Source organism: Peromyscus maniculatus, chromosome 1 (assembly GCF_049852395.1).
Source record: "Peromyscus maniculatus bairdii isolate BWxNUB_F1_BW_parent chromosome 1, HU_Pman_BW_mat_3.1, whole genome shotgun sequence".
Classification (NCBI taxonomy): Eukaryota; Metazoa; Chordata; class Mammalia; order Rodentia; family Cricetidae; genus Peromyscus; species Peromyscus maniculatus.
Genome location: NC_134852.1, coordinates 66,028,098 through 66,052,321, shown reverse-complemented (window position 1 = coordinate 66,052,321; position 24,224 = coordinate 66,028,098). Strand labels below are relative to the sequence as shown.

The 24,224-nt window shown below is 39.6% G+C and overlaps 1 protein-coding gene across 5 annotated transcripts; it reads left to right on the top strand.

The window, feature by feature from the left end:
• Positions 1-825: 825 nt before the first annotated feature.
• On the top strand, positions 826-23,733 carry Nipa2 (NIPA magnesium transporter 2). 5 transcript variants are annotated; one of them, XM_076543900.1, is made up of 8 exons: positions 826-897; positions 1,740-1,860; positions 12,518-12,592; positions 13,236-13,473; positions 14,952-15,008; positions 17,754-17,844; positions 19,563-19,723; positions 21,521-23,733. In XM_076543900.1, the coding sequence occupies exons 4-8, from the start codon at positions 13,335-13,337 to the stop codon at positions 22,150-22,152; spliced, it is 1,080 nt and encodes a 359-aa protein (XP_076400015.1). In that variant the 5' UTR covers positions 826-897; positions 1,740-1,860; positions 12,518-12,592; positions 13,236-13,334; the 3' UTR covers positions 22,153-23,733. The 5 variants fall into 5 exon arrangements, with proteins under 5 accessions (XP_076400015.1, XP_006979719.1, XP_006979717.1 ...); XM_006979657.4 differs by lacking the exon at positions 12,518-12,592; XM_006979655.4 differs by lacking the exons at positions 826-897; positions 12,518-12,592 and adding an exon at positions 954-1,093.
• The last annotated feature ends 491 nt before the right edge of the window (positions 23,734-24,224 follow it).

Below are 24,224 nucleotides of genomic sequence, written 5' to 3'. Positions count from 1 at the left end.
TCCAGCTTGCCAATCATGATTCTCTACCTTATACTTCATCTAGAAATTATCTGGTCAAAGAACTAGGCAAAATAAGTCCTCGCAGTGAGTTCTAAGACACTCGGGTGAATGGCTGTGAAGTTCACAGCGGAGTAAAGTTTTTAAGTTAGCTGCTCAGCCACTCCAGCTGTGTCTTAGGACACCACTCCCAAAGCATTTGAATAGAAAACAGGAAAACTACATTTGCTGTTTTTCTGTTTTAATTAACATAGAATCCATTTTAGAAGGATTCCCTCCGTTCCCCCAACACACTCCAATAAGTGTTCTTGATGTTAGTCACAACCCGGAGTAGCATATTCAAGAGACCTTCACACCTGTAGGCAAGGGTTTTCAGCAGGCCTCAATGACTTTCAATCCAGAAGCAGCCGAGGAAAGCTTAGTACTGGGTTTCCTGTGCATCTCGTGAAAAAGAACTCCCAAGTGGAGCAAGACCAGCTCTTGGCAAATCACAAGCTCCTCCACAAGCTTTACCAAACCACAAACCTTACCAAATCAACCACTTGCCCTTTCCCTGGAAATTTGCCTCCTTGTCCCTCCCACTTCTACCCTTTGCGGTCAAACCGACACCCTCAGCCCCAAAGGTCCCACGTGAACGCTCCTAGGAAATCATATTTTAAATACGAGGCACATAGGGCTTGCTTTGAGATAAGTCGGTGGTCAAAAGCCACCTCCCAAAGACGCCAGTCTCCTCCAGATCGCTGTCCGGACAGAGCGACGATCCTCGCCAGGCCAGCGCGGGGCGGGGCCTGAGCTGTGCCCGCCCCGCCCCCGCGCGCGCGTGTTTACGTCACTAAGCTGCGTCCAGGTTCTCGGCGGCTGCTCTGGTGCTGGCGGCGGTGCCGCCGAAGGCTGTCCGAGGTAGGCTCCTCTTGGCTCTCCCATGGAGGAGGCGGCGCTCACTGCAGTCCCGGATGCACGAACTTCCCGCGGGACGTCGCCGGAGGCGGTGGCCGTGCGCGCGCAGAAGCGAGCCGCCTGCGTGGGGGTGTGAGCGGGCACCTGGGTCGGGTCCCGGAGGGAGCCGCGTCGCCCGCCGGCCTGCCACTGCCCTAAGGTAGCTACTTCCTGTAAGCAAGCTCCGGGGCTGAGCTGAGGCCAGTCTCCGCCGTCAGAGGGCGGAGAGAGGCCCCCGGGGCGACTTCTTTTTTCGCGTGTTCGGAGGTGGACGCAGCCACCCTAGTGATCCGCAGTGAGGAAGTCCATGGTGAGTCGGATTGCCATTCAATCCGGCGGAAGTCTGGCTGGTTGGCCCTGTCCGGTCGCGTGCTCGATAAGTTCTGTATATCAGTTTTATTTGCCTTCAGGAGTTTTTAGCAGATGGTTTCAGCCTGCTATAACGTTTTGATCATGCTTGTTTTAATTCCCCAGGACTTAATAGGGTCGATGATATCTTAGTTTTTGTGCAGTTACACAAAACGCAATGTTTTGGGTTCATGCCTCTTTCATGCTTTTGCTATAATGTCAGGACATTTAGTTTAGGACTACGTCTTAAGTTCTGTTTCTTGAGATTCTGTATCATGTGCCCATTTGGTACTTTAAAGTTAGAAGAGGAAGTCGAAGAGCAGAGGTCATTTCATTCCAGTCAGCTGTGGTTTTTATAGTACTTGATAAATGAAAAGAACATGGAGGCCAGTATCTGTATTTTAAAAAATATTTAGTAATTTTCAGTCCTTTCACCTACTTTCATATTTCCTTTCCAGGGTGCAACTACTCTGCCATGGTTGAATACTTTACATGGGAATAAAGGATAGCATTTCCAAGAAAATGAGAATGAATAAGTCATCTCTGCTTTTAAAAAGAAGGACCACATTAAACTTACATGTAAGTTAAAACTTTAATTTCTAACAGTGTTGCTAAGTTAGGTTGGAGATTGGGTTCTGTAGTATTTATAAATATGGTTTTTAAATTATTAGCCAAGGAACTGGGGAGATGGCTCAGTTGGTCAAGTGCTTACCTCTGATCACCCTCCTAAAAAGCCCGACATCTAGCAGAACACACCTGTCCAGCTAGTCTTGTAGAATCAGTAAGCTCCAGGTTCATTGAGAGACCCCGTCTGGAAAAATAAGGTGGAGATTGACCAAGGACACGATGTTTTCCACAGATGTGGTCTCACATGGGAATCTCCCTGCCACGTGCTGGCATGCACACACAAGAAAAATTAGCTAAATGTGAAGTTAAGGCTACTAAAAGCTTTAGATAGCGACAAAAACCATGTAGAAGTAAAGACTTAAGAACTGAACTTTTAGAGCCAGATATAGTGGCACAAGTCTGTAATTCCAGCATGCAGGAGGCTGGTACAGGGGGATTTATTTCAAGATCAAAGCCAGCCTGGACTACATGAGGAAACCCCTTTGTCTTGTTTTAAAAACAACAAACTCTAAAATTTTAAGACAAGATGTAGCAGTCAGGAGTAGCAGAGTCACTTTCCCGAGTGACCCTCTCCTGAGTGCCTGCGTTGTGAGGGATGTTTTCTGTGGCTGTAAAGTAGAAGTAATGCTGTCTTCTGCTGTTGTGTAAAGTGTTATTAGCCATAAGAAAAAAACAGTTCCGCTTGTTTTTGAAGATATAAAATGATCTACACATGACTAAATAGTACCCTTTTTTTGTATAGAAAATATAAAATAAGCTTCTGACTTATTTTATCCATGTATGTTGTGATATACACAAGAACTTCTCTGTAGGGACATGGTGATGATGGTGGGGTAAATGAGAGAATTAGGTCATGGAGAATTAGGTCATTAGGTCACAGGTATGGAGAGTAAGTTGTGAAATTTAATGTATAACATGAAAATTATAGTTAATAAAAATCGTATTAGATTTTTAAAAGTCCCTACTTGACAAACTAAAAAGAGTGTTTCTGTACTGTAGATCTAAGCATATATTTTAGATTAAAACATGCCCAGCCATAACATTTTGAATATACCTAATTATTAATTTTGTGTAAATAAATTTATAAAGTTAACACTTGTATAAAGTTCTATGGTGACTGTAGGTAAAAGTAACTTGTGGTCTGGCAAAATAAATGGATTGCAGGTGTGTTTTCTGCCTTTTGGCTTTGTGTCTTGCTTCTAGGGGCGCCCACATGGTCTGACACAGAATGTTATTCTGCTATGGTGTCCACCTAACTTGCTCACTTAGGATCAACCATAATAGTCTCTCCTTTCCCAGAGAACAGCATATCTGCTCTTATGTCAGAGCTTGCATTTGTATTGCTGATTTGTTTTTTTTCCATCCCTTTCAAGTCTGCTCAGTGTTACCTCATCAAGACCTCTTCCCTTAGCTCTTAGCCCTCATATGCTTTTTTCACCACATCATTTACCACTTTGCAATGTCCTTTTATTTGTTGTTTTACCCCGCCTCCTCCTGAGATGTAACTGTCATGAAAATGAGTTTTGGTGAGTTTTTTTCCCTGTTCATAAATACATTATGTACTCAGAACATCTTTGTTTAAGTAAATGTGTTAGGCAAGCCAGTTCTTTTCTGAGTCACAGAGAAGGAGGTTAGGATCTATGAAAGTAATATAGGTTAGAAAATCCAGAATGGTACAGTCTGAAGACAGGGAATTCATAAAACACGGTAATTGATTTGGCTTCTGGAGTTGAAGCAGCGCTTGCGTATAGGAGCACTTTTTGATTGGGTCCTTTGCAGCGGAGGCAGAGTGAATAAACAGAAGCAGGAACAGGTTAGATGGCAGTACCCTGACCTGGGAAAGAGCACAAGGTATGTGGAACATAGTTTAGAAATGAGATTTAAGAATTAGATGTTGAAAAATGAAGGGTTTTAGTTATTGGGTTAGGAAATTAAGACTGGTAAATAGTGGGTAATCATTCTGAGGTGTTATTTTATTTTATTTTATTGCCCATGTTATCTATGTACTACACCCTAACTCCTAAATTTTTAAGCAGGAGAGTAAGATTGGCAAAGATGCTTTCTACCCCAGTTGACAGCATTGTATGGTTTAAATTGGATTAGGGCCAGAAGACATGGGGGTGCAGATCTGATTAAGCAGAGCTGGTACCAGACCTGCCCTACAGTGGAATACCTATTTTGTCCACTTTGGGTGCTAAGGGTGGTGACAGCATTGTCAGAGTAGTAGGAGGAATACATGGGGTAGAGAAGGTAACTACACTGGAATTCTGGTTTTAGCTGCCAACATGTTGTGACTAGGAGACATCCATTGGGAAAAGGAGAGAACTAAGGATGAAACCTGGATTGAGCCCTGGGTCTGCTACCTGCTGGTGCATGACAAGTTATTTAATGTCTGCCTGTTTTCTCATTCCTGGCCTCTTCCACATATCTTCCCAAGCCCTTACGGAAAAGAAACAGGAAAAATTGCCAAGTTTAAAACTGTAGATATACTTGAGTTGGTGTAATTTTTAAGTTTGCTAATTTTGGTGATGAAGTTTCTTGTTTGTCATTTTGTAAAGTAAGTCTCAATGAGCCGGGTGGTATTGGTGAATGCCTTTAATCTCAGCACTCGGGAGGCAGAGGCAGGTGGATCTCTGTGAGTTCAAGGCCAGCCTGGTCTACAGAGCATGTTCCAGGACAAGGTCCAAAGCTATAGAGAAACCCTGTCTTGAAAAACCAAAAAAAAAAAAAAAAGAAAGAAAAAGAAAAGAAAGAAAGTCTCAATGTAGGTTTTATATATATTAGAATATTACCATACCCACCTCCTATTCCTTAAAATACATGTTCTCTGTAGTATAAGTGAAAGCAGATCAAGTTTATTAGATTTTTCGAGATGTATTTTCCTTTGCACATATTTGTACTTAATGGAAGTTTAAAAGTTTGTATTTAATGGAAGTTCTAAAATGTGCTTAAGAATTGAATCTAGCCAGGCATGGTGGTGCATGCCTTTAATCCCAGCACTTGGGAGGCAGAGGTAGAGTTTGAGATGAGCCTAGTCTATATAGAAAGTTTCAGGACAGTCACAGCTACATAGAGAGATTTTGTCTCAACAAAACAAGATTGGAATTTATTGGACTAGGTATGGTGGTGTACTGCTTTAATCCCAGCACTGGGAGGTGGAGGCAGGTAGATTTCTGTGAGTCTAAGGCCAGCCTGGTTTACAAATCTAGTTCTAGGCCAGCCAGGGCCATACATTGAAGCCCTGTGTCAATAAACAAAAATTGAATTTATTATTTTCATTTTCTACTGTGTGATGCTTGAACATGGGAACTTTTGATTGAGGGTTCCCTGGGCTTTTGAACTCCAGTGCCTAGTATATAAATAACTGCTCAGTATATTTACTAAACAATCTCATATGTACATGATAGTAACAGTTAGGGGCCATTCTGTCTGAGGCCTCCTGAGAAATAGACAGGGTAGGTTCCCCATCATCTTTTGCTTAGAAATCTAGTTGAAGTTAAATTTAGCGTTTGCTTTTCCCTTTCTACCCAGGCTGCACACAGGCTGATGAGCCTTACTCCCAGCCCTGAAATGTACCAAATATGCTCTGTGTAGGTGGGTACACATGTGGAAGCTTGAGGAAGGTGTTGGGTGTCCTGCTCTGTTAATTGCTATCTCACTCAACCTGTAGCTGTGCTGACAGCAAGCAAGCCTGAGCAATCCTATTTCTCTGGCTTCTCCCTCCTATTCCTAGAACTGGCGTTATAGGTACTGATAAGGACATACCCAGCTTTTTGAAACATGGGTGCTGGGGGTTGAACTTGGGTCCTCTTATTTGCTGAACCATCTTTCATACCCCCTATGTTTTCTTGTTCAGCTCTCTGTAAGCTGGGCCCTGTCTTACATATGTCTATGGCATGTGCTGTCACTGTGATTGACCTTCAGTTACAGAGAGTAGGAACAGAGTACTTAATACCAGACCAGAGACTAGCAAAGCAACTCATTTCTTCTGGGGCATCCACACATTTGTCCTATTATTAAACTGTAAGGCCAAATGAGATCATTCATTTTCATAGTTTAGTGGCTGGTGGCTGCCTTAGAATCTGAAGACAAGCCTCCCACTCCTCTCCCAATTGGTATATTTGCAGAAGTAAACAAACTGAAAAAGCAACCTTAATTCTAGAAAGTCATTCACATCAAATTTGCTATCACAAATCAGTGCTTTTGTGGATAACCACCACAGATAATCAAAGTAATTGCCTTTAAGGAACTTAGTGAGTTTGGAGATGAAGAGTTTATCTTCTGGGGTTTGAAGGTCTGGCTCAGTGGTTCAGAGCACTTGTTGCTCTTACAGAGGACCAGCACTCACAGACATTCCCAGCTCCTGTCTCAGGAGACCTGACACCCTCTTCAGGAGCACCAGCAACTCACATGCATACATACATACATGTAGGCAAAACACTTAAACATAAAATAATTATTTAAATAATTTTTTAAAGTTTGTCTTCAAAGACAGAACAGTAATTGAGAATTTTTTAAAACCACGTGTATATGAGTCAACTTGCCCCCAAAGCCCTCTTGACTTTCTATGTTTGGTTAGTATATAGGGAAAAAGGAAAAGAAAAGGGAAAACAGATTTTAAACAGTCTCATGAAACTTGTGAAGGAAATTCATATGTAAGGCATAATAAAAATAGGAGCAATTAACTTTTGTTGATCTTAGGATAAAATGAATGACTTTCTAGAATTAAGGTTGCTTTTTCAGTTTGTTTACTTCGGGAAATATACCAGTTGGGAGAGGAGTGGGAGGCTTGTATTTAGATTCTAAGGCAGCCGCCACCAGCCACTAAACTATCAAAATGAATGATCTCATTTGGACTTAAAATGCATAAAATTAAAAATGCATTATTTTAATCACCTCTTTACCTTATTAGTTGCAGAGTTGACCCTGGCACTAGGCGTATAAAGTAGTTTCTTAGTTTCCTGTACTCAAACCAGAGAAAGAGCACACTGCACACAACATGCAGGGCCTCATGGGTGTGATAGTCATAATAAAGAACTGTGGGAGGCAGGCTTTTTAATTAGAGAAGTACCTTGTAGTTCCTGAGGGAGATGTGACTGCTTGAGTTGATAATTTCTTAGGCTGGCAGAGTAGTGAAGCCCACTACATGGCATAAACAAAACTGCCTGGCTACTGTGATGAAGATAGTTTAGCTTTGGGGTATGGAGGGGAGTTTGTGGTGAGACAATTCAAAGTTCTCCATTATATCAGATATCAAGGCAGCACATAATATTAGTGTTGTTTTTTTGTTTGTTTCATACCATGCGGGGTAGTTTTATGTCATCTTGGTACAAGCTAGAGTCATTTTGGAAGCGGGTACCTCACATGAGAAAATGCCCTTACTAGATTGGTCAGTGTGCCAGCTGCTAGTGAGTATTCCTGATCAGTGACTGATGTGGGAGTGCCTGGCTCACTGTGGGTCATGCACCCTGGGGCTGGTGGTCATGTGAGAAAGCAGGCTGAGTAAGCTGGTTAGCAGCACTCCTCCAGGCCTCTGAGTCCTTGCTCTGCCTTGAGTTCCTGCCCTGACTTTGTTTGATGATGGACTATGATGTGGAACTGTAAGCAAAATAAACTGTTTCCTTCCCAAGATCCTTTTGGCTATAGTGTTTTATCACAGCATGAGAAACCCTAACTAAGATTTTATACACACACACACACACACACACACAAACACACACACACACACACACACCTACCTTATATTTTGATCATTTCTTTCCCCTCCTTCCACTCCTCTTAGATCCCCCAACTTCATGTTTTCATTTTCTCTCTCCCTCTTAAAAACAAAAAACAAAACAAAATGAAAATTAGTAAGAAAAAAATATAAAAAGCACACAGAAAGCATGGAGTCTGTTTTGCATTGGCTGACTTCTGGAGTGTGGTTGATATACCCAGTGTCACTCCATTGGAGGAAACTGATTCCCCCTCCCCCCTCTTTTTTTTTTTTTTTTTTTTTTTTGGTTTTTTTCGAGACAGGGTTTCTCTGCGTAGCTTTGCGCCTTTCCTGGAACTCACTCTGTAGCCCAGGCTGGCCTCGAACTCAGAGATCCGCCTGGCTCTGCCTCCCAAGTGCTGGGATTAAAGGCGTGCGCCACCACCGCCTGGCTCCCCTTTCTTAATAGGTACCACATATAAATTGCTCTTGGCAGGGGAATGGAGCTTGGTGTCTACTTCCCCTTCTCAGTGCTGGGATTTTGTCTGGTTTGAACTTGAAGTCTGTGTGTGCTGTCACAGTCTCGGTGAGTTCGTGTTAGTATCAGCCTTGTAATGTCTAAAAATGCTATTTCCTTGGAGTTGCCCATCACGAATGCCTCTTAAAAATTTTTGTGCCTCCTCTCCTGAGCCTAGGTGCTAGCTAAGTGTACAGCTGTGCAGTTGTTGGGGCAGCTCTTCTGCGAGTAAGCGGTGAGTCACAAAAGAATGTCTTTTGTTTTTGAGACAAGTTCTCACTATCCCAGGCTCATCTCAAACTTGCAATGATATTGATCATTTAAGAAATATTAATTTTGCCGGGCGGTGGTGGCGCATGCCTTTAATCCCAGCACTTGGGAGGCAGAAGCAGGCGGATCTCTGTGAGTTCGAGGCCAGCCTGGGCTACCAAGTGAGTTCCAGGAAAGGTGCAAAGCTACGCAGAGAAACCCTGTCTCGAAAAACCAAAAAAAAAAAAGAAATATTAATTTTATAGAATGGATTTAATTAGAACTTTTTTATGCAGAAATGTACTTTATTTTATACCCCTATTCCCCTTTCTTGTCTCTCACCCTTCCCAATGTTCTTGTCAAATAATCCCTTCTCCTTTCATGTCATGTTCTTATTATCACTAACTTTGTTAGTATATGCGTTAATAGGCTTCATTATTACCACATTTTCATACAAGTACATATACTTTACTCATATTCTTACTCTATTATCGTCTGTAGTCACCCCTCCCCTTGCCTTTTGATCCCTCCCTCCCCCAGTAATTCTTCTGTCTTCATCACACACCCACAAATACAGATTCCACATATAAAAGAAAATATGACATATATCTTTTTTCTCTTATTACCCTCTTTTGCTCCCTACTCACTTGTCTTCCTTCTTTTCTCCAAGTAGTACTCTTTAAAAAAAATTGTCGTGTGTGTGTGTGTGTGTGTGTGTGTGTGTGTGTGTGATCTATATTGCACATAAGAAAAATTAAATATTTGTCATTAGGAGCCTGGTTTTTTTTTTTTGCTTAACAGTGATTTCCAGCTTCATCCATTTCCCTGCAAATGATGTGATTTTGTTCTCTCTGTCTGAATAAAAGCTCATGTATGTAGGACACATTTTCTCTGTTCATCCATTTGATAGGCATTGGCTGTTGGTATTTTTTGACTTGTGAACAGTGCTGTAATAAAAATGTATGTAAAGATAATTTTGTGGCATTCTGGCAGTTTTTTCAGGGAAAGGCCCACAAATAGTGTAGTTAGATTTTATATACCCTTTTTAGCTTTTGGAAGTACTTTCATACAGATACAAACAGGCTGTTGTAGTTTACATTTCCATGAATATGTTTTCCTTATTGCCTGCACCCTCCCCCCACATTTGTTGTTTTCTTGATGGCCATTCTGACTGGGTTCAGATGGAATCTCAGTGCAGTTTTGATTGGTGTTTTCCTGATGGCTAAGGATGTTAAACATTTTTTTTTTTTTTGTCTATTGGTCACTTGTACTTAAAAGTGTGTGCGTGTGCGTGTGTGTGTGTGCGTGTGCGTGTGTGTGTGTGTGTGTTGTGTGTTGTGTGTTGTGTATTTGGCGTGTGTGAATGTATTCTTTGGTGCATATATGGAAATTAGAGGACAATCTCAGTTGTGAGTCTTCATGTTCCACCTTGTTATGAGACAGGAGTGTTTGATAGCTAGGTTTTACTTACCTTTTTCCCAGACTCATATCCAGTGTTATTACTTCTAGCTTACTTTGATATTTTTCAGTTTTCAAGCTTATAGCCTCTCACAGTTTGGTTCTATATTACAGTGCTGATTGAAATGATGAAGCTGTTTATTAGCTATTAATGGCCACTCCAGAATAGGCAGCTTAATTTTTTTTAGGGTCAGTTAACATTCATTCTATTCATCTGTATTGATCTAAAAAACATGAAGTATGCTTTGTAGCTGCCAGAAAGCTGTGGACTTCAAAGGCCAATAATTTGCCTAGGATCTTACGTGACTTGCTCATAAACAAGTAAACCAAGCATGTAGACTGTGATAGGAACAGTGTCAGCAGAAGTCCATTTAAAAAATTCTGATAGTGTATAGAAATTTCTGTCCATCTTGTCCACAAGCCCTACTTCTTTTCTCCCTGCATGTGTTTCTGTCTCTGTAACTGGTGGTTAGAGTCAGAGCATGAGGAAGTTACATTTAAACTTAAGGTGACGAGTGTTTGGGCATATGAAGAGAGCAGTACCTCAGGTTGGCTCGCTTATTTCTTTTCTTACGTGTACCTGTTGTAATTAGAGCCTGACAGTCTCCAACTGTTCATCCAGAAGCAGCAGAGGAACGACTAGAAATCCCTTGAAAGAGCCGTCCTGGAAATGTTTTGTATAGATGGCTGCTCTCATGGATGTTATACTGATGCTGCTGTCTGACCTGTTTCTCCTTCACATGACTGACATTACCTTAGACTATTGGGGCAGCTTTGCTTCTGGGACTTGGTAGTGATTTCTGCCCTGAGATTCCTGCAACTTTTCATCATTGAAGGTGTGTTTTAAAACCTTTCATGTGGCCAGGTGGTGGTGTCGCATGCCTATAATCCCAGTACTCGGGAAGCAGAGGCAGATGGATCTCTGTGAGTTCTAGGCCAGCCTGGTCTAAGTTTCTACATGTAAATCTTTGTTTTTCAGAAGTTAGATGAGAACTGGGTATGGTGGCTCACTCTTACCTTGTGATCCCAATATTTGAAATCCTAAGACAGGAGCTTTAATGCAAGTTTGAGGACAGCCTGGGCTACAGAATTAGAGCTTCAAAAAATAACAAAAAATTAAAGTTTTGAAAAAATAGAATAAGTAAATAAAAATCATTTTGTGTAGAACTAGAGATCAAATCTAGGGCTTTAGCACTAAGACATATCCTTAGCTCCCATATTGGAAATTTTATTTATTGTACAGAGTCTGTTGAAGTGTTTAATTTAGTTGTCTTAGGGGCATATAGGAGTAAACATGATTATGCTCACAAGTTGAGTCAGCTCTGATAATTCTGTATGTTTCCTTGTATTGTGATCAGTGGGCTCAGTGAGATATGCTCTTCACAAGGTTTATTAGTCAGGATTCTCTAAAAGAACAGAACTGATAAAAAGAATATATGTACATAAAAGGGATTAAATTTTTTTTAGATTTATTATTTTTTGTGGGGGTGAGTATTTTGCCTGTATGTATGTGTACTGCATGTGCCTCTGTATCCATGGAAGTCAGAAGAGAGTGTCTGATCTCCTAAAACTAGAGTTACTGGTGATTGTGAGCCACCATGAGTGCTTGGAACTGATCCTGGGTCCTCTGCAAGAGGACCTCTCAATTTGAGAGGGAGAGTGGCATGGAAGGGACTGGAGGGAAAAAGGAAGTGCAGAGAAGTGATACAGTTATATTTTAGTTAAAAAATATATATTAAGAGAAAAAAACCCCAACACAGCTGGTTCTAATACCAGTGAAGGAATGCCAGCACCCACATACTTGAACATGCCAAGAGTGAAGGCAAGCAGCCAAAAACCACTTTTTTCTTCCATATTCTTTTATCTAGGCTGCACCTTATGATGTCACCCACATTTAGGGTGGGTCTTCCTGCTTCAAATAGTCTGATCAAGGACATAAATCTCTTACAGGAGAGCCTTGCATTTGCTTGATTCTAGATGCAGTAAAGTTGACAACCAATATTAGCTATCGCATGTGGTGATGACAGGGTACAAAGAACAAGTAAAGTGTGTGGAACTTGAGGTCCATATGTAAAACTGGCAACCTGCCACATAATTTTCTCTCCAGATCAGGCCTGGTAGCCAGGTCTCAAATCCGTGAAGATGAGAAGTATCTCATTGAAGTGTATAGGAGTCATAATGAACCTCCACTGGTCTTTCCCTTTGTTTCGAGTGCTGCTAACTCAGTGTGGTCATGTTCATTGTTGCTATAGTACTGTCTCTCATGTCTGCCTCCCTGTTGAAGACTAAAGGTTACCAATTTTGTTTTGTATGTATGTTTGCATGGGTATGTCTGTTGCTGGGGAATCAAACCTAAAGCTTTGTGCATGTTAGTGCTTGGTCATTGGCTACGTAGCCAAAAAAAGCTGTTACCATTTTAGCATACATCTAATAAATACTGTTTGAACAGAGACGTTATGGGGTCAAGTATGGTGGCATTGATCTGTATGTAAACTTGTCCTCTGAGGCAAGAGTATTTTTACTTCAAGCCCAACCTGGGCTACATTAGTCTGGGATGCCAAAAGGTGGAAGAAAGTATGTTTTTCTCACTTCTGCTTTGTAAACTTTAGTTTTTACGTTAGTGAAGTTCATGAGTTGGCTCATTTGGAAAATAAATGTACCATCTATTGTAAACCTGTGCTTATTGTTAGAGCTGTGGAGTGAGCCTTGTGGTGCCATGGTCCTGATGTTCTCTAAAGACCAACAATATTACACTCCGTATCTCAGTAGGTATCTTTGTTAAGATTGTCTTTCTTAGCTATCAAAATAGTGTGAAAACTGCCTCTTCTCAGCCTGTTTCCAGATAGGCTAAATAGATTAGCGTAAACCTACTGTATCCATACAGCTTCCTTCCCCTTGCCCCTCTAGAGTCTCCCTACGTAGTCTAAGCTGGTCTTGAACTCCAGTTCCTCCTGTGTCTGCCTCCTGAGTGCTAGGATTATAGGCATGTATTACCACACCTAGCCCCAGGGATACATGCATGAGAAAAATTGTAATTTCTCAATAAGGATGCTTGGGAAGTGGATAAGTATGTTGATAACATAGATTTATGTATGGTTATATTATTTATTGTTCTTTTCCTAACAGCAAAATTATATTACGGAATATCAACTAAGGTTGGAAATAGTTAAAATAGTTCAAAGCTAGAGTTTATAAAATTAATCCAGGCTTGACTTTGTATTACAGTCCAATCTCTTGCCATAGTAAGAAGAAACATAATAGGTTAGTGCTAAGTTTAGATTAATATATGTGTTTCTAATCAATAGCAGTAAATAAAGATTTTTCCTTTATGAGGACAGAAATGAAGTAAATATTTGAATTTTATGTGAGCTGTCTTAATCATTTTGTGACAATCTCACTTTATTTCAGATCATTTAGATTTGAAGACTAAATCATCCTGCCTCCAGTACAAGCAGTTTCTCTGTTCTGTGATCAATGTCACTCACAGGAACTTAAGTAACAAACGAAATGAGCCTGGGGCGTGGAAAATATGACTTTTATATTGGTCTGGGATTGGCTATGACCTCCAGCATTTTCATTGGAGGGAGTTTCATTTTGAAAAAAAAAGGCCTTCTGCGACTTGCCAGAAAAGGCTCCATGAGAGCAGGTAAGTTATGTCCTATAAGTATGAGAAGTACATAAATACTCACACACTCAGCTGCTTTGTGTATAGAAACACTGTCTTCATGCTTTGTGAATGTATTGGGACATTTGAACTGTTTGAGATTTCTGAATGTTTATTAGATAATCAGATACCAGTTTTGTAATGAGAAAAATAAGTTGTCAAAAGTAATTAACTGTTCACTTCTACAGTTACTGTCAAAATAGGAACAGGACCAGTGCCAAATCAGAGTTTAAATTTTATTATGTCTGCACAGGAGGAAATAGGATCTATGAATAGAACCAGGCTTTTGTTGAAGCCTGGGATATTTTATACATGATAGTAGAATTTCTGACTTCTGCCTTAGATGGTTTTCTTGATGATTTCAAATTGCATGAAGAAAAGAATGGCCCTGCCTGGCTTGAGTACTTGACTAATTGACTTGAATGATGTAGGTTGTTTCTCCTCAAATTGCTGATATGTTACAAGACCTTGGGGGATACTCAGTGTAAGTGAACTTCAGCTCAATCCATGGATATCTACTACAGTTCCCAGAATTATAAGATAGTAATGCTAGTAATGCTTACATTCCTTCTTGGCTGTGCTTCATTTTAGACCTTATTGGACCTCGTGAGTAGACTAGACCATCATTGTCAGCCACAGGGACCACTTTTCTTCCTGTGCCATCTCAGATCTAATTCAGCAATGTTAAAACATAAAACAGAAGTCTCTTAGGACTTAATGGACAAAGGAAAAAAACATTAGCATCTCAGCTTTTTTCTCTAGTCCTTCAACCTTGGTCTTAAGGCATCTCCTGTTCTTATCCTAAAGTATAGACTTGTAAAATTCATTCACTTTGTTTTTTATGAACAATGATGAAATACCAGTTGCTTTGATTTCGTTTGGTCAAGTGGGAAACTAAGGAAAAAGTAGATTGTCTCCTGGCAGTTTGGATTACGAGCAGTTCTCAGTCTTTGCATGACCGTAGTGCTCTCTCAAGTGGGGCTGCACCCATCTAACTAGTGTTCCTCTTTACAGACTAACGCCTTTGACGTTGAGCGACTTCTGTAACCCCTTCCCTCCAGAAAGCATCTTATTCTAGTTCAAGCTCCTCTGGAACTTACTCTATAACACAGGCTGGCTACAAACTTGTAGTTGTCTTGCTTGAGACAGAATTCTAAGTGCTGGGATTGCAGGTGTGCATTACTATGCCCAGCTGTGTTACTTTTTGTTGGTTCATTTTCCTTATTTATTAAAGCTGCCATTTAAACTACAAGGATTAGGTTTGTTCTTTAACTCAAGAGTATAGTACCAATGTAAACATTTTGAAGATTTCTCATGATCCTCATATCTTTTCTAAGGCAATCATGAAATGTCAAGAAATCTTACAGACATTTTAAAATCTGTGATTACTTAATAGTTGTTACAGGTTTTACAAGAGAATGATAATCTTCCAAAGAAATGAAATATTTCTTCATTCACAGGTCAAGGTGGCCATGCATATCTTAAAGAATGGTTGTGGTGGGCTGGACTGCTGTCAAGTATGTATAGAGAACATTTCAAGTAAACATTATAGCTATATGTTAAAATATTACGTATGTTGTTATAGCTCATATTAGTAAATTTTAAAACTTACATCTTTTATAAGTTAAATTCAAAATAGATTTAAGCCTGTAAAAAATAACTCAATTAATTGCTTGTTTATTTTGAATAAGATCTTTAAAAAATCTGATTAAAACATTTTTGATATATCTTTGCCTTTAAAAACATTTCCAGGATAAGTAGGTTAAAAAGTGTGTTTGTTGGGGGTAGGGAGGAACAGAATACTTGCCTAATACGTAAAACACCTAAGATTTGATTCCCTAGTGCTACAGAAAAGAAAAAAAATTGGTAAATGGAAGTTAATAGGAACAAAAAAATCTGATTTTTAGTTCTTTTCCTTTATTAGCTCTCAGTCTAAATTAGAAAGGAGGTATCTATTTAATATGACTGTTCATGTTTATTTTGTTGAAGAGGATGGAAAGATGGCTCAGTAGTTAAGAGCACTTGTTCTTTTAGGGGACCTGAGCTCAAGTCCCAACATCCATATGGTTGTTCACAGTCATCCATAACTCCAGTTCCACGGTATCCAACACACTTTTCTGACCTCCATGGGTACCAACAACACTCACAGTGCACAGACATACATTCAGGTAAAATTCTCAGACACAAAATTAATCTTTTAAAAATGTGAAATAAATTGGCCTTAAGACACCTGAGACTTGAATATTCAACAGGTGCTTATCTATTGATCATCTCTTGTGTGCTAGGCATTGTTCTTGGCACCGAAGACATACTAGTAAGAGGGGAACACCCTCCCCTCCCCCCCAAAAAAACCCTATTTACAAGCAGCTTACATTTTAAGTGAGGCAGACAGTAAGCAGGAATAGTAGGTTAAAAGAGGGTGTGTGTGTGTGTGTGTGTGTGTGTGTGTGTGTGTGTGTGTGTGTGTGTGTGTATGTGTATGTGTATGTGTATGGAAGGTGCAAAGCTAGAAGGGGGATATGAACTGGAGAATAGATAGACCACAAAGGACAAACCTTACTGAAAAGATAGTATTTGAGTAATAGACAATTGAGAGTGTGAGGGATCTGGCCATATGAGGAAAGGGCATTTGAAATGCAGGAAATGGTAACTACAGACTTTGCTGAGGACTGTGACTACCTTGTGAATGTGATAGCCTTCTCTATGATGCCCCCAGTTGTTCTTGTCTCCTGGTATTCACACTTTTGGGGAATCCCCTCTTACATGGAATTAGTGCTGGCCCAGTATGGTCACAGAATCCAGGGAAGTCATGATGTATGACTTCCAAGACTACATCATAAATGGAATTGCAGCTTTCCCTCCAACTTTGTAACATTTCCTCCAAATGTAAGGAAATGTTTACACCTGACACAAGTTCTTAAAAGATCCTGACCATGTTGTAAAGTCTGGGCCAACCAGCCATGTCAGTAACTGTTACTTTTACACTGGCAGAATTAGTGATTTTCTCTAGCACTAGAATATTAAAACCTCAGGAGGCATTAAAGAAAGGTCACTAGTAAGGGAGTGAGAGCAATAGAGGCAGTAGGAGATAGGTTCAGAGAAACGAGGGCCTTCCTTAAGTCATGTTGGGCGTCTTGGGTCACAGAAAGGAGTTTTACTTTGTTAAGTGGAAAACCATTGGAGGTCCTGAGCAAAAGGTGTGAGATCATTTCTCTGGTTGAGAACTGGTCTCAAAAAAGCAATTAAAATAAAACAACAACGACAACACAACAACAAAGTACTTCCCCACCACTACTAGCAAAAAGCAGCCAAACAGAAAGCAGTATTAAAGCATATAGTAAAAGTGTACTGGATAAATGGATCAACATTACATTTGGAGGAAATGCTACAAAGTTGGAGGAAAATAAACCACCTTCAAAAGAACTGAAGAGCTAATGTGATAGTGAAGACTAGCCTTTGTTGCAGGAATGATAAAAGCTCTAGAAGTGGCACCCTAGAGCAGAGGTTCTCAGCCTTCCTAACGCTGTGACCCTTTAATACATTCCTCATGTTGTAGTGACCCCAACCATAAAATTATTGTCATTGCTACTTTATAACTGTAATTTTGCTACTGTTATGAATCTTGTGTAAATATTTGATATGTGACCCCAAAGGGGTCATAACCCACAGGTTGAGAACTGGTACTCTAGAAGAAGTAGGTAAGAGATAGTGGACCTCTGAATTGGACTAACAAGGATTAGCCTTTGGTTGCCAGAAATGGGAACTATAGCGTGTTCTGGGCTGAACTCTGAAAGGCTCTGTCTTAGAGTGAGGTAGACTGTATACTAGCTCATCACTGGATAACTTCTTACTTTGTCCTGAATTGCTAGTGCCTGTGCACCTGGCAGAAAGCAAAAATTCTCTGTTGAAAATAGATCCTCAGGCCCTTAATGTCTCTAAGGTTGGGTTTTTAAAAAGGATCCAATAAAGACTTGTGAAATTTACCTTTATATCAGTATCTGCTTCTTTTAATTATGTTACCCTAGTTTATAAATATCTTTCTTACCTTTAAGCATAAATTATATTTTTTAAAATTAAAACTATAGATTTGTTTCTTGAGTTGGGTACCAGATATTGCCAAAATACAGCACTAATACATATATGAGAGAAGATAAGGAAGTTATTAAACAACATAGTTGAAATATGTAGGTATTGCATAAAATGCAGGCATATTCAGATTGACTACATTCCTGTCTGAGAGGTGTTTTTGTTCATCTCTTCAGTGGGAGCTGGTGAAGTGGCCAACTTTGCTGCATATGCATTTGCTCCGGCCACACTGGTGACGCCATTAGGCGCTCTCAGCGTCCTTGTAAGGTAAGAGTCTACATTTGACATGCAGAAATGGTATTTTAGTCTGTAAAATACTGAAGTGCTATCTGATTCTATGTCAGTACACTTGAACAATCTTGAGAACTTTTTAATACTCTGTTGTAATGTTTTCTCAATGTTACCACTTTGCATAGTTAGTGATTTGTGGGACAGAAATCACTTGATGCTTCGGCTTGTATTCAGCACCAGCATGTTAGTGATTTCCACTTTAGAAAATTCCAAGTTGCACTTGCCTAACATTTACCATTCAATATACACATACTGTGGTAGATAGGCTTCGTTTACTATAGAACATCAAGTCTCAGGGGAGGCGGTATGCCTCTAAAGACTGGGCAAAGGTATTGTTTTGCAAGGCCAACCTAAAGCCTGCCTGTTTTGTTATTGTAGTGATTAGTCCAAATAGCTAAGCCTGTTTGAAGTCTGGGTTTTTATTACTATTTTGGAAGTTGAGAACTTTTATCACCCTTGCTAATAAATTATATGTAAAATAAGATTATTTTATGTTTTTATTATTAGCTTTCCTTGTATTATACTATGATCTTGTTTATTCTGTGCTTTCTTTTTAGGTTTGGGTAAAACTAAGTTATAAAAACTTGTAATTTATAGGCAAACTAATAATTAAATGTTCCCAGTCCATAGTTTCCTGACTCTGTATTTGCAGGTAACTTAGGATGATTATAGGCAAATCGTACACAATTAAATCAACACATAAGGTCTAGCAAGATGGCTCAGCAGGTAAAAGGCACTGGCTGCAAGTTTGATGATTAGTTTGATCCCCAGGACCCACATTGTGCAAAAGAAAGAGCCTACTTGTGCAGTTGTCTTCTCAGTTCCACACGAGAGAGACAGAAAGCGAGCCAGGGGCAGAGGGCATAAATAAATGTAATTTTAAAATGATGGCAAACGTTAGTAGATTTAAGTTTGGTAAACTTGAAGCATTGGTTTAGAAATAGACTTTTAATATATAAATTATAGCTCTATAGTGCATATTTCATGTGGTGTTTTACAGTAAAAAGATGGTAAATACACAGTTTGAATGTATGTGAAGCAGGTGATTGATTTTATTCTAGGAGTTTTAGGACAAAGGTTCTGATGGTCCTAGATGAGATTCTGTGGCTCATACCAAAATGCCAGTCTGTGAAAGAAGCCGTAGAGATGGCAGGCCAGGAACTGTAATCAGCTTACTATGCTGGAAAGACAAGGGGGCAGTATCTTTATTACTGTCTTCTGGGGTACTGACATGAGCTCACAGTTGATACAGAGGGAGCCAGAGTATTCACAGTCAAGCAGTCTCAATCAGTCTGGTCAGGCTAAGTGATTAGGAGGGTCCTTGTTACTGTAAGGGATTGCTTTTGCTTGGAGGCAGTTCAGATATAACCATGGTTATTGATCAGACTTGCTCCTTCAATCTAAGATGATTGCAGGATATACTTACTGAGCAAAGGAGACAAGTGCAAAATGGGGGCAGAGCCCACACTTTTACTACTAGTTGGATGCTCATAAAAGTCCAGGTGAGAGTCAGAGCTTTCTAACAGAGCAACCTTGAAGTCCTTGTTACAGTTTTCTGAGTGAATGTACGTTTTCTTTGTTGAAAAGAAGTATTTTTGTTTGAGCTTAGTTATCTGCATTACAAGTCTGTTGATTTTTTTAAAAGCGAGAAAAAAAGCTAATTTAAATGTTCAACCTTTTATTCTTCCTTTTAGTGCCATTCTGTCATCATACTTCCTAAATGAAAGACTTAATCTTCATGGGAAAATTGGGTGTTTGCTAAGTATTCTAGGGTCTACAGTTATGGTCATTCATGCTCCAAAGGAAGAGGAGATTGAGACCTTAACTGAAATGTCACAGAAGTTAGGTGATCCAGGTAAGAAAAGCTTCATCAGTGTTACTATACTTGACATTTTATCTGGTGTCCTTGACTGTAGTCATCGTACATTTAGTCATACTGTCCTCACAATAAAACTTTTCTTAAACATTATGATTACTTCCTTTTATTTCTACAGTGTCTCACTTTATAGCCCAGGCTGGACACCAACTCATGGTCCCTGCCCTTGGCTCAAGTCCTGGGATTTTAGATGTGACGACTCACTGTACCCAGTTTTGTTGTATATCTTGAAATTTGCCTCAACTGATAGTTATCCTACTTGCTTAGTTATAACTTGCTTAGTTATTCATGTGAACTCCTCAGTTCCTCTTAGAACTCTTATTGTCTGGTTCTACTCAAGCACATTAGGCAGCCTGGGTAGACTTTGAACCAGCTGTCCTGTTCTCTCTCACCTTTATAATGCTCCACAGTGGGTGTGAGTGTTCTGTGCTACTAAGTCACGTTCTAGTGCAACATGTCTAATCCAACCTTTTCTTTTGGGGGTGGGGTGGGGAGGACAGGGTCTCAACTCTGGTTTGCCTGGAACTTAGTGTATACAACTAAGATGGCCTCAATACCTCCCTCTGCCTCTGCCTCCCAAGTGCTGGGGTTAAAGGCATGTGCTACTACGCTCAGGATTCAGTTTTCTCAGATTTGCTGTATTATTTGAGTTACACTTTCTGACACACTCAGTATTTCTGATAAAATATTTCTATTGCTGTCTTTCTTGTTTCCTTCCGTCTGCTTTAAATATCCTTTATTTATGGAGTTTGAAGCAGAGTAGCTTTCCTTAGCCTTGGTTTATTTCTACCTTTTTTTTTCTTTCTCTCTTTTTGACACAAGGTCTCATGTAGCATAGGCCAGCTTCAGCTTATGCTATAGCTAATCATGAATTCCTCATGGTTCTGCTTCCACTTCCAGACTGCTAGGGTTACTGGTATAACCCCATCCCTTTCCCCCTTTTCATCTTCAAATGCAGAAGGTCATTTGTGTGCTCTCTGCAGTGGAGTACAGATCACTGAGAATCTGCCTGGCCCACTTGGTTGTACTGTTGGCAAACATGCTGCATACCTCTTCTCCATACTCATCCATGACCCCAGCAGTTTCTAGGTTCTCTTAATTTAAGGCTTGCTACTTATTCTAATACTTGCCCTGCTTTCACATGTGTCCCTTTGATGGAAAACAACTCATAACTCGTGATTTTTGTAGATGTAAATGTTGACTATTCCATGGTACTTCCTGAACTTAATCTCCACCGGCTTTTCCTTCCCTGTCCTGATTATCTTTTCCCCTTGCTTTGTGATTTAGAATACCTAAGTAGGCCTAAGAGACTACTTTAAAAATGTTAGTGGTATAAGTTTTTTAAGCTCTGAAGCATATTTTAATTTTACACATGTATTTTAAGGTGGTAAAATATTAAACTCAGGGCTTTGCACTGCTAGGCAAGCATTCTGCCCCCAGCCCTCCAATGTGTACTTTGGTTGTATTTGTATAGGTGTGATTGTGCTAGAGGAGCAAGAGAAAGCTAATTTTTGTTCTGGGTGACAAGTCACCACCTGAGAATTATTTTCTTGGAGTTACATGTTACCTTTCTTTGTTGTGAATATGAGTTATCTTCAATTAGTAACTTGCAAATTTCATAAAGTAAATTTCAAAATTAATTCACCAACTAGGAGTCAATTTTATAGGCAAGATAAATCTGAGGATACAGTATTGGGAGATAACATATACCTTTCCTATTGAGTTTGTTTTATATGTGCATTCTGATTCAATCTAGCTTTTCTTTGCTTCCTCTAGGTTTTGTGGTCTTTGCAACATTTGTGGTCATTGTGGCCTTGATTTTCATCTTTGTGGTGGGACCTCGACACGGACAGACAAACATTCTTGTGTATATAACAATCTGCTCTGTGATTGGAGCATTTTCAGTCTCCTGTGTGAAGGGTTTGGGCATCACCATCAAAGAATTGTTGGCTGGAAAGCCTGTTCTGCAGCATCCCCTGGCCTGGATTTTGCTGCTCAGCCTTGTGGTCTGTGTGAGCACACAAATCAATTACCTAAACCGGGCTCTGGACATTTTCAACACTTCCATTGTGACTCCAATATATTATGTGTTCTTTACAACTTCAGTTTTAACTTGTTCAGCTATTCTTTTTAAAGAATGGCAAGATATGCCTGTTGATGATGTCATTGGGACTCTAAGTGGCTTCTTCACAATCATTGTGGGGATATTTTTGTTGCATGCCTTTAAAGATGTCAGTTTTAGTCTAGCAAGTCTGCCTGTATCTTTCCGGAAAGACGAAAAAGCAGTGAATGGCAATCTTTCTAATATGTATGAAGTTCTTAATAATAATGAAGAAGGTTTACCCTGTGGAATTGAACACACTGGTGAAAATATCTCCCGTAGAAATGGAAATCTGACATCTTTTTAAGGATCTGATTGAAAACTTAACCTATAATTCTGTTATAGTGATTTTTGAGTATCAGAATGTATCTGAAAAAAAAAAATGTCCTTGAATAATGTCCTCTGAAGACAATCTTTTTTAAGTTTTCACTAATTTGGATCAGGAAATTACTTTTCTTATATTTAAACAATGGTAGCTCACTAAAATGACCTCAGTATATGGATAATTTCTAATAACATTGTATTATTGTAAAAGTATTTTACATTTTTATTCATTCTCCAGAAATCTAAATGCACTAATGACAATTTTAAGCCTATAAAAATTTTATTTTTTTCATTCGTGATGAACATTAAAATGTACATTTGTGATCCCCATCCCATCAATCCCTCACCATACTAAGACTTTTGGATTATAAATATGTGTGTGTGATTCCAAGAAAATAATTCTCAGGTGGTGATTTGTCACCTAGACATCTGGTTTCCCATGCGAATTTGATGGCCTCAGTACTTCCTGTGTCCATAGTGACTAGAGCTCTGTGTCATCTTATGTGAGCTCTTAGACCTTTCAGTATCTGTTCACAATGGACTGTATTGTCTGTCAGCCCTTTTAACAACTCTGGGATGTCAAAGAAGACTCACGTGGTTTCTTAAATATTGAAACTCATGCTTGGATAAAATGACAAATTGGAACAAAGTCCTTATTCTGATTCCAAATGCTTAGATTTAAAATGTTTGTAAAAATGGTCTTTTTTTAATTTTGCTTAAGAGTTTAAACCTTACACATTTTGGTTTGAAACTGTTAAGAATGTTCATAGAAAAATGAGAACAAGTACAAAAAATGTAGGCCGGTGTAAGGAGCATGCTCCAGCTTCAGACCTGCCTCCTTCTTAGTCATACATTGGCCAAACAAACAAAATCACCTTCCCTCTCCAGCCTTCCCCCACTGACACTCAAGTTTGGGCCTACGCTTGTTTTCTGTTCCTCCCCATGATTGCGTAGTGGCTTAGTACCGTTTTGTGAAATCTTTTTTTTTTTTTTTTTTTTTTCAGGGGTGGGATAGCTTTGTTTAATTCTTGGCACTCTGAGGAGCTCTTGCCTTTCTTTCTCTGCTGCCACCCTCTATGTAACTCCTTTTTGGCCATACTGGGTGTCAGTCACAGGACCTAGTATATTCTGTACAAATGTTCTGACACTGAGCTCCATTTCCAGCCTTCCTGTGTAACTCCAATACCAGAGATAATAGTTTTTTCCCCACAGATACGCTGTATGTCTCTTTATGTACTGTATCTATGTCTTATTTTGCACATGTAAAAAAGCCAATGTTGATTCCCTTGGGGATGAAAAGTTTCCTCATTGAGAATGAGTGTGTTGTACATAATCTTGTACACAAGGATTTTATTTGGGCTATCACTTGATAATATAGTCATTAATTTTTAAAATCTACACTTCATAGGGTGAGTACAGATGCCATTACGACTTCATATCAACAAAAATATTTTAGGTAACTTTTTGATAATAGGCTTGTTAAAGATGTAACTCAGGTTTACAGTACAGCAGAATAGTACCTATGTTTTATTTTCTGTGTAAAATAAAGCTCAAAGCTTTTGGACTTTGGTGTTTCCCAGCCCCATGATGTTTCTCTTTGTATAAGAGTTTTTAAGACAGGGATCTTGCTATGTTCCTTAAGTTGTCCTTGAACTCCTCGGCTCCAGTGATCCTCCTTCCTTAGCCTCCCAAGTGGCTGGGATGTCAGTTGCATATCACTGTATCCAATTCTCAATTTCTGTCTACTTTCATACTTCCAATAGTAGAGCCAAAAGGGGTTCTTGTTTTTTCACTTGGTCATGTGGACCAACTCAAGCCAAGTGAGACAATTCCTCCAGCAACTGAGAAGGAATGCTGAGGGCTGTTGGGGACAGGGCTCAAATTCTCCTCAGTCCCTTTTTTGCAGTGTTCACTGTCCCATGTCCCCAATGGAAGCACATACCTTAGAAGTCCTGGTGTTCCTCTTTCTTGTCCTTTCTGGACAACACAGCTGTTGTTTTACATCTCTCAGAGTTTCATGTCACCCTGCTTAAACCTGAATGTAAAGTTAAATGT

What these genes read in the sequence shown, in the direction of transcription:
- Nipa2 (XM_006979657.4), top strand. Translation starts at nt 13,335, where the DNA reads ATGAGCCTGGGGCGTGGAAAATATGACTTTTATATTGGTCTGGGATTG. An exon ending in AAAAGGCTCCATGAGAGCAG is followed by an intron (nt 13,474 to 14,951) that starts GTAAGTTATGTC and finishes CTTCATTCACAG; the next exon opens with GTCAAGGTGGCCATGCATAT. An exon ending in GTGGGCTGGACTGCTGTCAA is followed by an intron (nt 15,009 to 17,753) that starts GTATGTATAGAG and finishes TCATCTCTTCAG; the next exon opens with TGGGAGCTGGTGAAGTGGCC.